General features: G+C 40.3%; 1 protein-coding gene across 3 annotated transcripts in view; it reads left to right on the forward strand.

Moving 5' to 3' along the window:
• The window catches only part of LOC136857599 (sialin), a 380389-nt gene that overhangs the window by 343765 nt on the left and 22268 nt on the right, over positions 1-14356 (forward strand). For all 3 annotated transcript variants that reach the window (XM_067136381.2, XM_067136380.2, XM_068225248.1), the window contains one exon: positions 12132-12281. In XM_067136381.2, coding sequence (XP_066992482.2) covers positions 12132-12281 — 150 coding nt within the window. The remainder of the gene's footprint in view (positions 1-12131; positions 12282-14356) is intronic.

Raw genomic sequence — 14356 nt, forward strand, 5'->3', positions numbered from 1 at the left:
AATAATAATAATAATAATAATAATAATAATAATAATAATAATAATAAAGTGAAATGGCGTATGGCTTTTAGTGCCGGGATGTGTCCAAAGATTTAGGCTCGCCAGGTACAGGTCTTTTGATTTGACTCCCGTAGGCGACCTGCGCGTCATGATGAGGATGAAATGATGACGAAGACGACACATACACCCAGTCCCCGTACCAGGAGAATTAACCAATTATGGTTAAAATTCCCGACTTTGCCTTGAATCGAACCTGGGACCCCTGTGACCAATGGAAAGCACGCTAACCATTTATCCATGGAGCCGAACATAATAATAAATACAAAGCATTGAGGAACAAACCGGTCATCTGCATTTTTGTTGACTTCAGGAAAGCGTACGACTCGGTGATAAACAGTCTCTCTTCATTATTCTTGATGAACTGGGGCTTGATTCCAAGACCCTCAACCTCATCAAGGCAACACTCACCGACACTATCTCCAAAGTTAAATTCATGGGGGAGATCTCTGAACCATTCCCGATTAAAACTGGCGTCCGACAAGGTGACGGCTTATCTCCGCTTCTTTTCAATCTCGTCCTAGACAAAGTCATCCGCGAGTGGGAAAAGTTATTGAAAGACATGGGATACTGGCGCCCCATACGACTAGGACGACCCAAAGACGGTAATGAGATATCATGCCTCGGTTTTGCAGATGACCTGGCCATACTTACAGATGATGTATTCACAGCCGTTAAACAAATTGAAACCCTTAGCGAATGTGCTGGAAAGGTTGGCCTACAAATTTCCTTTGAAAAGACCAAGTTCTTCTGCTCTAAACTCGACATCCAAAATTTGAACACGACACATGGGCAAATCAACCGAGTACCACACTTCAAGTACTTGGGAGAAATACTTGAACCAACGGGAGGCGAGAAGGCTGCCCAGAAAATTCGCCTACAAAAATTTCGGAAAGCCTACGGTAGGGTTCACAACATATACAATAAAAAGTGCTTGTCCCGCCATGCAAAGATCAGACACTATAATACAGTAATAAAGCCCGAAGTCTTATATGCCAGCGAGACCCTTACACTAAACGGGAAAGGTGACCTAGAAAATATTTTAAAAGAAGAAAGAAGAATCCTGAGGAAAATTCTCGGCCCCCGAAAAACAGAAGATGGATATAGACTGAGGTCACGCAAAGAGACAGAAGAGCATTCCAACATTGCAGCAGACATCCGTATAAGACGTCTGAAATTCTGTGGGCACGTCCACAGATTGCCGGCAAGTAGACTGACACACAAGATTCTCACCTACATAGAACATCTAAAAAATATTCCATGGGTACTAGAAGTGAAGAAGGATCTGGAAAAAGCCCAGATAAACCCAAATGACACCGCGGACAGAAACCTTTATAGGAAAAAAATTAATGGATGGAAAGTGCATCCAGAGAACGAAGTGAAAAAGAAGACTGGAGCAAAGTGGACAGAAGAACGAAAAAGGATCCACGGAGAAAGGATGAGAGCTGTTTGGCAACTCAGAAAACAGAATCGTTAGAGCTTTGCGTGATCCATTGGGTCCATACGCACATAATAATAATACTAATAATAATAATAATAATAATAATAATAATAATAATAATAATAATAATAATAATAATAATAATAATAATAATAATAATAATAATAATAAACTAAAGGAGATAATATTTGAAACCTTCAGAAAGAGGACGGCAGAGCTCAAATGGCTTCGAGAGATAAAGCTGGACTTGACGAGGATGGTAGTTACGGAAGGTAATATAATGGACAGAAATATATTCGACAATTCATCAAAAATGATCCGTGTTTCCCAGGAGACTGGGGAGGCACTGGTGAGATGAGGAAGATCCTCTAAAGAAGAACTGAAGAAGGACATAGGAGAAAAGATGAAAATGTACTGGCTGAGAGTGAAGGCAGAGAGGGAAAAACATAATTCAAACGTTGTCAAAAGTGGTTCATACACGGCCGAAACGAAAATAAATAAATAAATAAATAAATAAATAAATAAATAAATAAATAAATAAATAAATAAATAAATAAATAAATAAATAAATAAATAAAATACAGTCGTCAAACCACAGGAACTTCAGGCCCGAAATCCTGATAACTGCCGGCAGATCACAAATTTAAAAAAACCTGAAAAACAAGACAGGTTAATTCTCAAAAATATTCTGGGATCAAATAAAATTACTTCGAGGAATGCATTTGTCTTCGTTTGTGCCTACATTTCTTTAATTCCTTTTACTGTGGGCTTCTTTTTTGTCTTCAGAACAGGTTGTTCAAGTCTTCTTCTTTTGTCTTTCTTCTTGGTCAATTTGCCGTTTGTGAATTTTTGACCTGACGATTACCCTGTTTTGTACACCTGCTGGTGTAATTCCTGCATGTTTCGGATCGGTTTTGATTTCGCCAATCCACTTAAATATGTCTGTTTTGGCTTTACTCTTGTTTTCGTAGAATTCAGCTATTTGTTGTGTGATTCTGTCTGGATATATTCTTTTAATATGTCTTTAGAATGTTAAGCTGCGTTTTCGAAGGTAACTGTGAATGTTTGTGTATTGTTTGATTTCTTGTCTACCTCTAAGTTGGTATTGTCCGTCAGCGAGGTCTGGGCCTAGAGTATTTCTTATTATTTTGAGTTTCTTTTTCTCAATATTTTTAATGTTTTCTTGTTCAAAATGATCCATAAAACACATTCTGGTTTAATTAATATATTGTAATGTATTAGTTTTGTGTACTAGAGATACATTTTTGTTGTAAATACTTTGGGTTAGTCTGTATGCAGTTTCATCTTTTAGCATCTCATTTCATTCGCTTTTGTTTCGAGTCCGTTTTCGGCATTGTTTCATCATGATATTTAAATTGTGGTACTCGTTTAATTTTGCCATATTTTGTTCCCATGAATTTTGGTGCTCGTTTGTTGCAGGTCATGTATTCTGCACTTTCAAAAGATGTCTGAAGGCCGACTTTTTGCGCAATTTCTTTCAGCAGTTCAATCTGATTTTGGTTTGTTGAAATATCTCGAGTTAAGGTTGCTATGTCGTCTGCAAATGCTAGGCAATATATCACTAATTTTACTCTGCCTAAAATGATTGGTTGTTGAATTTTGAGGACTAATTCCTGTTTGCACCATTCTTGTATATATTTTTTTCACTTACGTTATTAATTATATTATTATTGTTATTACCAGAGCACATTAAATTCCATCCCCTATTATAATCGACTTATTTAATATAATTTATGCAAAACAGTGATAACAGGTGACGAAATCGTAGTGCATCGTAGGGCTCCGTCCGCAGACGAGTACAGCTGCGGGCTGATCGATGACCGGCCACAGTCTGTTCACAATCATATTAGCCGTACCCGGTACGCTCTCGCCTTACTTGTTAATAGCAGCACCAAGAGGCAGTACGTAAAGCGCATGATACAGATTTTGTATAAATGTTAAAGTAAACTCGGCTCGAAATCAAAGGGAACGACAGAGGGCCACATCCATTTATTCTTCAAGAAAAAAGTATTTAATCATTGTCATTTACGTGGTAATAGAACGTTTTTGTGGATTTTTTGAAGCTGCTGTATTAAAGAATAGTACGATTTCGAATCATAACGTAAGACTAGGGAATAATTACAGAAAGTTGTCATCCGGACCCTTCCGCCTCTTTCGTAATGTCGGTGTCATCACTGCTGTCGTCTACCGCAGGACGTAAATCCGGTGCCCAAAACATTTTAAAGACGTCCTTGTCAAACTCCGTGGCATTTTTACTGATAGAAGAAATTCTCGGATCCTAGTATATCATCAGCACGTTGAGGATATCTTCACTCATTTTTGTTCGGGATACATTCCGGCAAAAATCTTCTCTGTACTTATTAATTCCTTGTTTGTAGACTCTTGGTTTTAGAACACCCATCGAAGAAAAATAATTGCACCAGGGGAGAGATATGAACACGGATTTCCGAGCCGACAGGATCGCCCTATAGCAAGTACGCTACAGTGTCACTGGCTGAAACCCGCCGTGTGTTTGTGTTTGATGCTGATTTCTCGCCATGGCTCTCAAACCGGTCTTAAGTAAGGTACAGATTTAGCAACACCGCCTCGCAAATCTCATTTGAGTTCGCCCGCGAAACGATCTGATTGGGTAAGTTCAACAGCTGTTTAAATGTCAGCAGCGCGAAATGTCGATTTGTTTTCAAATTATGTTTCGGTGTGACCAACCTCATAGCTTCATGTACTCGGTTCACGTTATTTCCAACCACCCTGTATACTATACTGGAAAGGTTCGTCGTAGGGGAACGCGATTAGCTCGGTGCCTTAGTTGTAACCCCCTCTTCTCGAAAACTCCGGTTCGAATCCTCTTTTTTATCTCAGAAATTACGTGGCGTCGGGAAGTACATCTGGCTTTACCCTCGTGAAAAATAAAAATGATCCTATGTGGCTCCAGTGACTCCAGAAATAACTGCGACAAACTGCAGAGAGAGAGAGAGAGAGAGAGAGAGAGAGAGAGAGAGAGGGAGAGAGAGAGAGGGAGAGAGAGAGTCTGTTACATTGACTCCACCAGTACTTGTAGTTAGTGCGGTTTGTAGTGGAGGGCAGTGAGATCAAAGCCTGGTCTTAACTGATGGTAAGGATGTCTTCATGCACAAGGAATGTGAAGCTCAGCGGTTATTTTGTCGACATAGAGTTTCCTGGATAGGCGATTGCTCTGCCAGTTATGCTAATCTCAGGTGACGTGAAGTAATCCTCCAAGCATTAGTGACTGACGTCATGTCCTTCCATCTTACGCCTTGGACTGAGCGCTTTACATTCAGGGGGCTCGCCAGATATAGACGGCAGATTATAGCTTTTACGATACCTCAAATTGAATTCAGCGCATTCATCTATCGTAGTGCGTGGTCTTGTTCCGTTGAGCAGTAGATACGCTATCAATAATAATAAATTCGTTTTCATTCGGCACAGTAATTACATTTATTACTGTGAAATCGATACGTAATGCAGTAACACAGCCGTGTCAGGAATGCATTCCAATTGTCTTCGTGGTTGTGAGAAAGATAAAGAGATGTAGATAAAATTACTTCTTCTACCGAATCCATCCGCTTTAATCGTCGGAGATTCAATACTGTACATCCATTGTATCATATGCTTCTATTTCTCTTTTGTAAACCTGTGTGTTGTGTTGGGTATTCAGCCCGAAGGCTGGCTGGATCCTCAACAGGTGCACCATTAGCTGTCATAGATGGCCTAGGTGTCACTGAAGAGGCGTACTAGGGAAATGAGGAGTGATGTAGTTTCCCGTTGCTTACCTCATTTGTAAACTTATCCCTTTGAAATTAACTTTATTTTGTACACAGTGATGTATGTGGACTTTTCAGAGCGGTGAGTAAAGGTCTGATGAATTTTATACCTACAGTGGCTATATGGTGATTTCTTCTTAGTTCTTCAAATATGGCTGCGCCTCCCCTTCTGACATTATAAATGAACAGTCTACAAGTTATTTGCCTTTCGAAAGTAAACTACGATGTCTTAGCCAGGAAATATCTTTGGTCTAGGTTTCTTCCTTTGTGTAAGTGATCATAGAAGGCCGAGAAGTATTGTCCGGCATTTACATCATGAACACATTCGTGTTGCTTATGACGACCACTTGCTCTTTAAGGTGGTCTGTTCTGAAAACGTGCATTCTCATGTCTTGGAGGTTGAAGATAATAATAAAGACAAATGAGTAAAATAGTAGTTTTACGCTGAATCCGATCCACGAGGACGTGATCTTTAATTTCAAAAATCCCACATTGATTCGAACTACGGTCGCCTTGGTGAGAAGTCAGTAGACAGACCAGTCTCTAACGCCCGTACCTTAAACAAAGATGTCGCAGGTATGATTTTTTGAAAATAGGAGCAGTGGGATAGTATGAAAATTAGCCTTTCCAACACTAAATTCTAGGTAAGAAATCCAAGAGAACTGAAAGTAAGATTGGGGACACGGAACTGGAACAGGTAGATAATTTGAAGCATTCATGATGTGTGTTCTCCCAGGATGATAGTATAGTAACTGAGATTGAATGAAAGTGCAGTAAAGCTAATGCAGTGAGCTCGCAGTAGCGATGAGCAGTATTATGCAAGAAGGAAGTCAACTCCCGGAGGAAACTGCCCTTACATCGGTCTGTTTTCAGACCAACTTTTCTTTACGGAAGTGAAAGCTGGGTGGACGCAGGATATCTGATTCATAAGTTAGACGTAACAGACATGAAGGTAGCGAGAATGATTACTGGTACAAACAGGCTGGAACAATAGCAGGGATGAGGAGATAAAGGATAAGTTGAGAATGAACTCGATGGATGTAGCTGTACGCATAAACCAGATTCAGTGGTAGGGTTATGTGATGATAGGTTACCTAGGAGATTAACGGGCTCTGTTATGGAGGGTAGGAGAAGTAGAGGGAGGCCATGACTCAGTTTCTAACGATTTAAAGATGGGATGTATAGAGGCAACAGGACTAGTTACAAATACAGGATTATTGAGGCGTTTGATAAATTCACAGAGGCTTGCAGACTGAACGCTGGAAGGCATATCAGTACATAATGGAGCGGTATGTATGTAAGTATGTATGTATGTATGTATGTATGTATGTATGTATGTATGCTACTTGTGTAACGTCGCACTAACACATCGAAGGTTATCGGCGACCGAAGGATGGGTAGCGGGTCGAATTGGAATTGAAGATAGTGGCCGTGGCCTTAATTAGGATAAAGCCCCAATATTTGCCTGGTGTGAAAAATGGAAACCATGGGAAAGCATCTTCAGGGCATTGACGATATGTGTGCACAACATTGAAACTTAATTGAAAGTATCTTATCGGTCAAAGTTGTAAGCTAAAATTTTTAAGCTAAGCATTTTATGAAATCTTTGACAATGTAACTACCTCTATGACCCGTCCGACTCATTTATGAAAGTGAGGTTTATTTTCTAGAGAATAAATCGTTAGATTGTATTATAGAACAATGTGGGTGTGAAAGAGGGAAAGATATGGAAAGGATAAGTATTTAAGAATAAATTCGGAAAATGGGAATGCACCTCAGAAACAATGTTCCAAACCACGAAACATCTCGGTCGATAAGTGAGAAAGGAAAAGTGAAAGACTTTCGGTGAGGATGTAAAGAAGAAGGCATAATGCTGAGGAATAGGACATATTTATTGTGTAGACGTGTCCACAGATGGCCGTAATGATGAGTGCATGAATTAATGTTTATTTATTGGCCATCCAGGAGACCAAATTTTTACCCGTGTAAAATTATCTAGGTCTGGAAGTTTTAGTGCCCACTTTGTAGACTTTATCAATGTCAGGAAACCGATATAAATTACGTTTTTGGACTTTAAACACCTGCAGATCCCGTGACTGTATTGAATGAAGTCTCGCTAGCGTCGTGACTACGGAAGGCGTCCATTAGGCGGTTCTGTATTTGAATAGCTTGACGCTGTACAAAGGTATATAGTAGCGATCTTTTGTTATGTTCCTTAGTTCACACTGTGCTTCCCAACTGATCTGCATTAGAATAACCCGCGCCATTAGCTCTGAACGCCGAACGCAATGGTCCTGTATTCAGCGGCTTTACAAAGATATTCATCCTCTCAGGATTATATCATAACTAGCATTTACCTGCGGCTCCGTCCGCAAGTTGTTCATTTATGTCCCCATGGATGTACTTGCCAAGTTTCTAGGTAATTCGATAATACATATTAACTCTTGTGGTAAAATAATGTAATAATATATGATCAAACACTTGGAAATACATCACAAGAAATTGATTTATTGCAGTTTGATAACTTTTTAAATTTATTGCGAATTATTTGTATCTATTCGTTAAACTTATATGTTTTTCTAACTGCGAAATCATTAATCCAATGGCGTAGGATAAACAGTATTACGTTTCATGTAGTACATTATCATAAACCAGCAACAGATTCTATTGTTACCTGTAGCTATGATTTCTGCTAATAATAACGTTGAGGTGAAAGACTCAGAGCAGACTTCCCAATCTACGACTAACACGCAGTCAGAATTAACAGAGTCAAGAAAACACGTATTACAATCATCGTTTAAGAATCAAGACACGAAGAAGGATGCAAAACCATGGTACATATGATTGAAGCAAGTAATCCGCACCTGAAAGAAATCATTCCATACTCTTTCGTGGAACTAAGGGTAAGTTTTGGAGAATAAATTACTAAATTGTATCAAGAATATTCCTTGCTCTTTTAAGTTCCATGCTATTCATTTGTCCAGTCTCTCCGTGAAGACTTTTGCTATAAAAAATGACGACAACGCACAAAACCGTCTAACCGTATGTCATATCGTCATTGCGCCTGCGTAAACCGTAATGTGTTAATATTGTTCGAGAAATACTGACCCGCGGCACATACAGTATATTATGAAGAGCGAGAATTCCTTGACAATATGTGCACAATATTGAAACTTAGTTGAAAGTATCTTATCGGTCAAAGTTCTAAGCTAAACTTTTTAAGCTAAGCATTTTATGAAATCTTTGACAATGTAACTACCTCTATGACCCGTCCGACTCATTTATGAAAGTGAGGTTTATTTTCTAGAGAATAAATCGTTAGATTTATCATAGAACAAAATGTCCGACTCCATGGTTAAATGGCTAGCATGCTGGCCTTTATTCACAGGGGTCCCGGGTTCGATTCCAGGCAGGTTCTGGAATTTTAACCATAATTGGTTAATTTCGCTGGCATGGGGGCTGGGTGTATGTGTCGTCTTCATAATCATTTTATCCTCATCACGCCGCGCATGTCGCCTACTGGAGTCAAATTAAAAGACCTGCATCTGGCAATCCGAACTTGTCCTCGGACAGTCCCGGCACTAAAAGCCATACGTCATTTCGTTTCATAGAACAAAATACAGGGAAGTAACAGCGAAGAGTTTAATCGTGTAACTGTGTATGAGATTTGACATATTCCTTGTTATTCTAAGTTCCATGCTTATCGTGTGTGCAATCTATTCGCTTTAGTATAAAACATGGCTACAAACATAAAACCTTCCACGCGTATGTCACACATTATGACCAATTTTATTTTATTAAACCTTTGACTATATATTTTGGTGCTGATCAGTGTATGCGTGTAGATTTGTATAATAAACAAAATGCTTACTTTTGATTTTATAGATATTGTATACTTTTCTATTGGGCTATGTGATTGGCTCAGTGTCTTAACTTCTGGCTTCCCACCCGGAAGTCTGATGTTCGAATCCCGGTCGAGGGGCGAAAGTCGGCTGAGATTTTTATTTCAAAGATCGCGTGGCGTCAGGTAAGGCATCCGGCCTTAAACTCCCGGCCAAAACCAAAATGAGTCCGAGTGGCTCCACTGACCCTAGAAATATCTGAGATGATCATGAAAAAATTGCTTATTTCATTTTAGACTTTCGTATTCCAGCCATCTTCTTTCGAGGGTAAATCAAAAAAATAATTTTCCTGTTTTAATGCCAAGGAACAAAGAAAACGAGCCCGGCGCAACGTATGTGTCAATAGTTCGTAGCTAGACCGTTAGACTGCGCACAGGTGCACAAGGCGGTAAACCTGAACTTTGGCACAGCGACAGCTTCAAGATAGAGTGGTTACGGGAGGAGATATGCATAGTGATCCGTTTTATTTGGGGAACTGTCAATATTGAAAGAACGGTGCCTGTCCTAAAAATGTGCAGGGGGTGCTGTGAATTTGCAGAAGACGAGGAGTGGAGAGCAATCCATAGATGTCAGATATGCTCGTTAATTCCATTGACCAAATGGTACAGGAGAATAGATGTGTGATATTAAGGAAATGAAACACTCATTTTACGCTATCACAAAAGCTTGAAACGCATTGTTGATTATGCGAAAAAGTAAGAGAGTGTTGCCATAATAAAGTAAAGCCCTTTATCTTAATCAGTCTGTACATCTACAAAACATTGAAAGAAATTAGTTTTAACGTGGATGCGTTTTTTGGGATAGGGGTCAATCCGGAATTAGCGTCGTCAATTTCCCCGACTCCATTGTAACCATGGTAACCAGTTTTAGCCTATGTATACTAGGACAGTAGCGCTATCTTCTCATTGAGCGCTTTCTTCCTGTAACTAACAGCTTGAGAAAACTCTTTTATCAAGTGGCCCCTATTACTCGTCAATCCAGAATTCAAATCCTTGAACTGGCCGGAAAACGAACCCGGAGCCTTGAAATAAGAGACAGACTCGCTACCTCTACATCACAGAGCTGGTTAATAATGATAATCCACAGCCTGTTTCCAGTCATTCGACCGGGTCAGGAATGGAATCAATAAAGCCCTCATCTAGCGGCGAGGATAGGAATTGTGCCGGCTGGCGAAGCCTGTTGTACTCCTCTGGAGGCGATGATTAATGACAGACAGAAGAAATGAAACGTTATTGAAGAGTGTCGCTAGAATGAAAGATAGCAGAGAAAACCGGAATATCTGGAGATAAACCTGTCTCATCTTCGCTTTGTCCAGCACTAATCTGACATGGTGATCGGGATCTGAACCACGGAATCCAGCGGTGAGAGGCCGGCGCCTTGCCACCTGAGCCGTGGAGGCTCTAATAATAATAATAATAATAATAATAATAATAATAATAATAATAATAATAATAATAATAATAATAATAATAATAATAATACTCAAAGGGACCTTGCAGAAATTAATATTGAACGACTGGCAACTACATGAACCACATTCAGAAAGAAAATCAATTCACATAAGTTCACTTTCATTGAAAGGCCCACAACGGGCGACTTACACGCACTCTATAGTGTGATGGCAGTAGTGCCAGACCTGTAGCTTAGATTCTTTCCAACAGAACAAAGATGACCTAGGCCACCATAGCTCAATTGGTATAGCAACCGACGCGAAATTGGGAGGTTGTGGGTTCGGATCCTACTGGTATCCGGTTGGCCATTTTTGTTCTGTACTGAATATATCTTCAAAACGAAAGAACAAAATGTACATAACACGAACTAATAGGTTGAAAGTTGATTTCGATTTCAGTGCGGTCGTAAAATTTCAAAATTCATTGAGTAAGGAATGATTAAGTGATTCATTTTTTGTATTCTCGTCCGTCCTTCACATTAGATTGTTGTATCTCCGTAGACTCTGTAAATGAAATGAGTAATTATATGATATTTTTGTTGCTTAGAATACTTCAAAAATGCTAAAATAGTAATGATAATGGGTGTGGCCTCCGAAGAGGCCTGGGTGCAGGTCTTTCGAGTTGACGCCGTATAGGCGACCTGCCGGTCTGAGAGGATGGGGCCCTACATATGATGAATTATAATGCTGAAGACTGCACACACACCCAGCCCTCGAGCCATCGGAATAAACCATCATCATCATCATCATCATCTGTTTACTCTCCAGGTTCGGCTGTTCCCTCGGACTCAGCGACGGATCCCACCTCTACCGCCTCAAGGGCAGTGTCCTGGAGCTTCAGACTCTTGGTCGGGGATACAACTGGGAGAATGACCAGTACCTCGCCCAGGCGGCCTCACCTGCTATGCTGAACAGGGGCCTTGTGGTGGGATGGGAAGATTGGAAGGGATAGGCAAGGAAGAGGGAAGGAAGCGGCCGGGGCCTTAAGTTAGGTACCATCCTGGCATTCGCCTGGAGGAGAAGTGGGAAACCACGGAAAACCACTTCCAGGATGGCTGAGGTGGGAATCGAACCCACCTCTACTCAGTTGACCTCCCGAGGCTGAGTGGACCCCGTTCCAGCCCTCGTACCACTTTTCAAAATGTCGTGGCAGAGCCGGGAATCGAACCCGGGCCTACGGGGGTGGCAGCTAATCATGCTAACCACTACACCACAGAGGCGGACCCGGAATAAACCAATGAAGGTTAAAAAATCTCCGTCGCGGCTGGGAATAGAACCCGCGACGCTCTGGACCAAAGGCCAGCACGCAAACCATTTAGCCATGCAGCCAGACTTAAAAAAAAATGCTAATGTTATGCTAATCCCTTGTAGATTACTCTGTATTATATGAATTATTTACTGATGATATTGGGTTATGTGCAGTTAATACGACGGCTTATGTTTCATTTCTTACACTAACTCATGTGTTCCTTTCGCAGACTCTGGCAGTTCCATGGAGAAAAATTTTCACTTCTCCACCTGTATGGGCCATTATCATCACGCATGCAGCCAGTGTGTTTGGCTACTTCACCGTGGTGAACCAGCTACCTACCTACATGAAGTCCATCCTGCACTTCAACATCAAAGAGGTATACATTCCAAAATATTTTATCCGTTTCTCATCCATCGCAAAGAACTATGTTTATAAGCTACATTAAGAAGGCAAATATAATTTTTTAAAATATCAGTCAATCTAAGATGTCAATTAAATTATTCTGAAATTATTTTATTGAATTCCTAGTTGCTCTAAAGGAGAAGGGAGTTTGAATATCCTTGTCTGCCGGTGGGACACATTTGACGCCCTGGTCAGTTCAGGCTGTAAAGCTTGTTGGCTGCTAGATGACGTTTTATAACGTCCACATCTGGGGATGAACAAAATACATTGTCAGATTATACTAACTAAACAATGTTCTAAGCCTAACATTCAGGTTCCTTTAGTACTGGAGTACCACAGTCAATAAGTTCGTCGACTGGCGCCTGTGGTTTAGGCATCAGCGCGTTCACTCATGTTCCGTAGTCAATAACCTCTTGGACTGGCGTATGCAGTGTAGGCAACACAATGTACACCTGTGTACATACTACAGTCAATATGTTCGTGGACTGGCGCTATCAATTCAAGGATCACAGTCTTTTGACCTGTCTGTTCGCGTCTTTTTGAATTGATCTTCTCGAACGTTTTGCTAGCGGATTTGCCTAATGTTTGGAAGAACTTGATATTTATCCGTTACTCAAACTACGACATTCTCAAGCTTCACTGCTGACATTCAGTATACGCAATCATTGGCAAGTTTACGCAATGTAAACAATGTTGTACATGTACTGCACTCGCATGATTTAAAGTGATTTGATACAATCTGAGGATATTCTTATAGAACGAAACATGCCATTCTCTGTATAATAGTATGTATTTTGTTTACAGGTATGCTGTAGCTGAAATGTGTTAAAATTGGTGTTATTGACAGATTCAAAGCGTTACTGGAATTTGCAGGTTAAATCCGTATATGCGTCAAGCTTGACCTTACGTGGTTGGTCTGTCGTGTGCAAGACAATTTTACTAGAGTGGGTCTAAAATCTGTCGCTCCATATCATAATTCTTGATATACTAACGACACACCGCGTTCAATCGATACAGTTTGTTCAGCGTTAGAAAGAGGTGTTGGTGCTGATTGTTGTTTTAAGAGGGAGAACGACATGGCAACCCTCCTTTTCGTATTACAAACCGTACAGTACAATTCGACTTGGGTACTAGACGACAACGGGGGCACTCCTCAGTACGGCGGCCGCTGTTAGTTTGCTGTTCAATACACGGGGGATTTTTGAAATATTGAATTACGTCCGTTTGGTTCGGATTGTACATGCTGTGAACATGATCACGATGTCAAGAGTCTAAAATTAATAACGTTTCCAGAAAACAACCTGTTACTTCAGTTTGAATGTCCGCCAGAAGTCGAGGCCATAGGCTACTGCTACTACTACTACTACTATCATCATCATCAACAACATCATCCTGCTCCTGGGATGAATGCTGTTCCTAGTGGCCTTCGTATCAGAGAACCCTTGGTTCGATTTCCACCCGCGCCGGAGATTTTAGTTGCGTATGTTCATTACCTCTAGCTTGGGAACTGGGTATTTTATTCGTCTTAAATGCATAGTGTATATCCTTGTACGTACAACACACCACACTACTAACTACCACATAAACATGCTATAGTGCACACATCTCTTCACATAGAGTTGACAACAGGAAGGGCATCCGGACATAAAACTATGCCATAAACTACCAACTCCAAGAAACTGGGAAAAAGGCCAAGGAGATGATGATGGTGATGGTGATGACGATGATGATGATTATTATTATTATCATCATCGAACTCTTTCAAAACATCCGAATAACGTACACAGACTACGAATTCTATCCAGTAATTTTCTGACAATATCATGAAACAATCTACCGTTTTAAAAGCCGTGTGTTGCGTGTCATTGGCGTTGCTAGAGTAGTAAGGTTTGCAAGTTTTGACGATAACGTTTCGTCTGTAACTACGAAAAACATCTTCAGTGACAATTTCTGCCCTCGGTCAAAGTTTCATATTCTACTTATTTAAAATTTATTATAAAATTTATGACCTTAATGATGGAGCTCGAGAAATTGAGCTTTGGTCATTAG

The sequence above is a fragment of the Anabrus simplex genome, chromosome 1 (assembly GCF_040414725.1).
Source record: "Anabrus simplex isolate iqAnaSimp1 chromosome 1, ASM4041472v1, whole genome shotgun sequence".
In the NCBI taxonomy this organism is placed as follows: domain Eukaryota; kingdom Metazoa; phylum Arthropoda; class Insecta; order Orthoptera; family Tettigoniidae; genus Anabrus; species Anabrus simplex.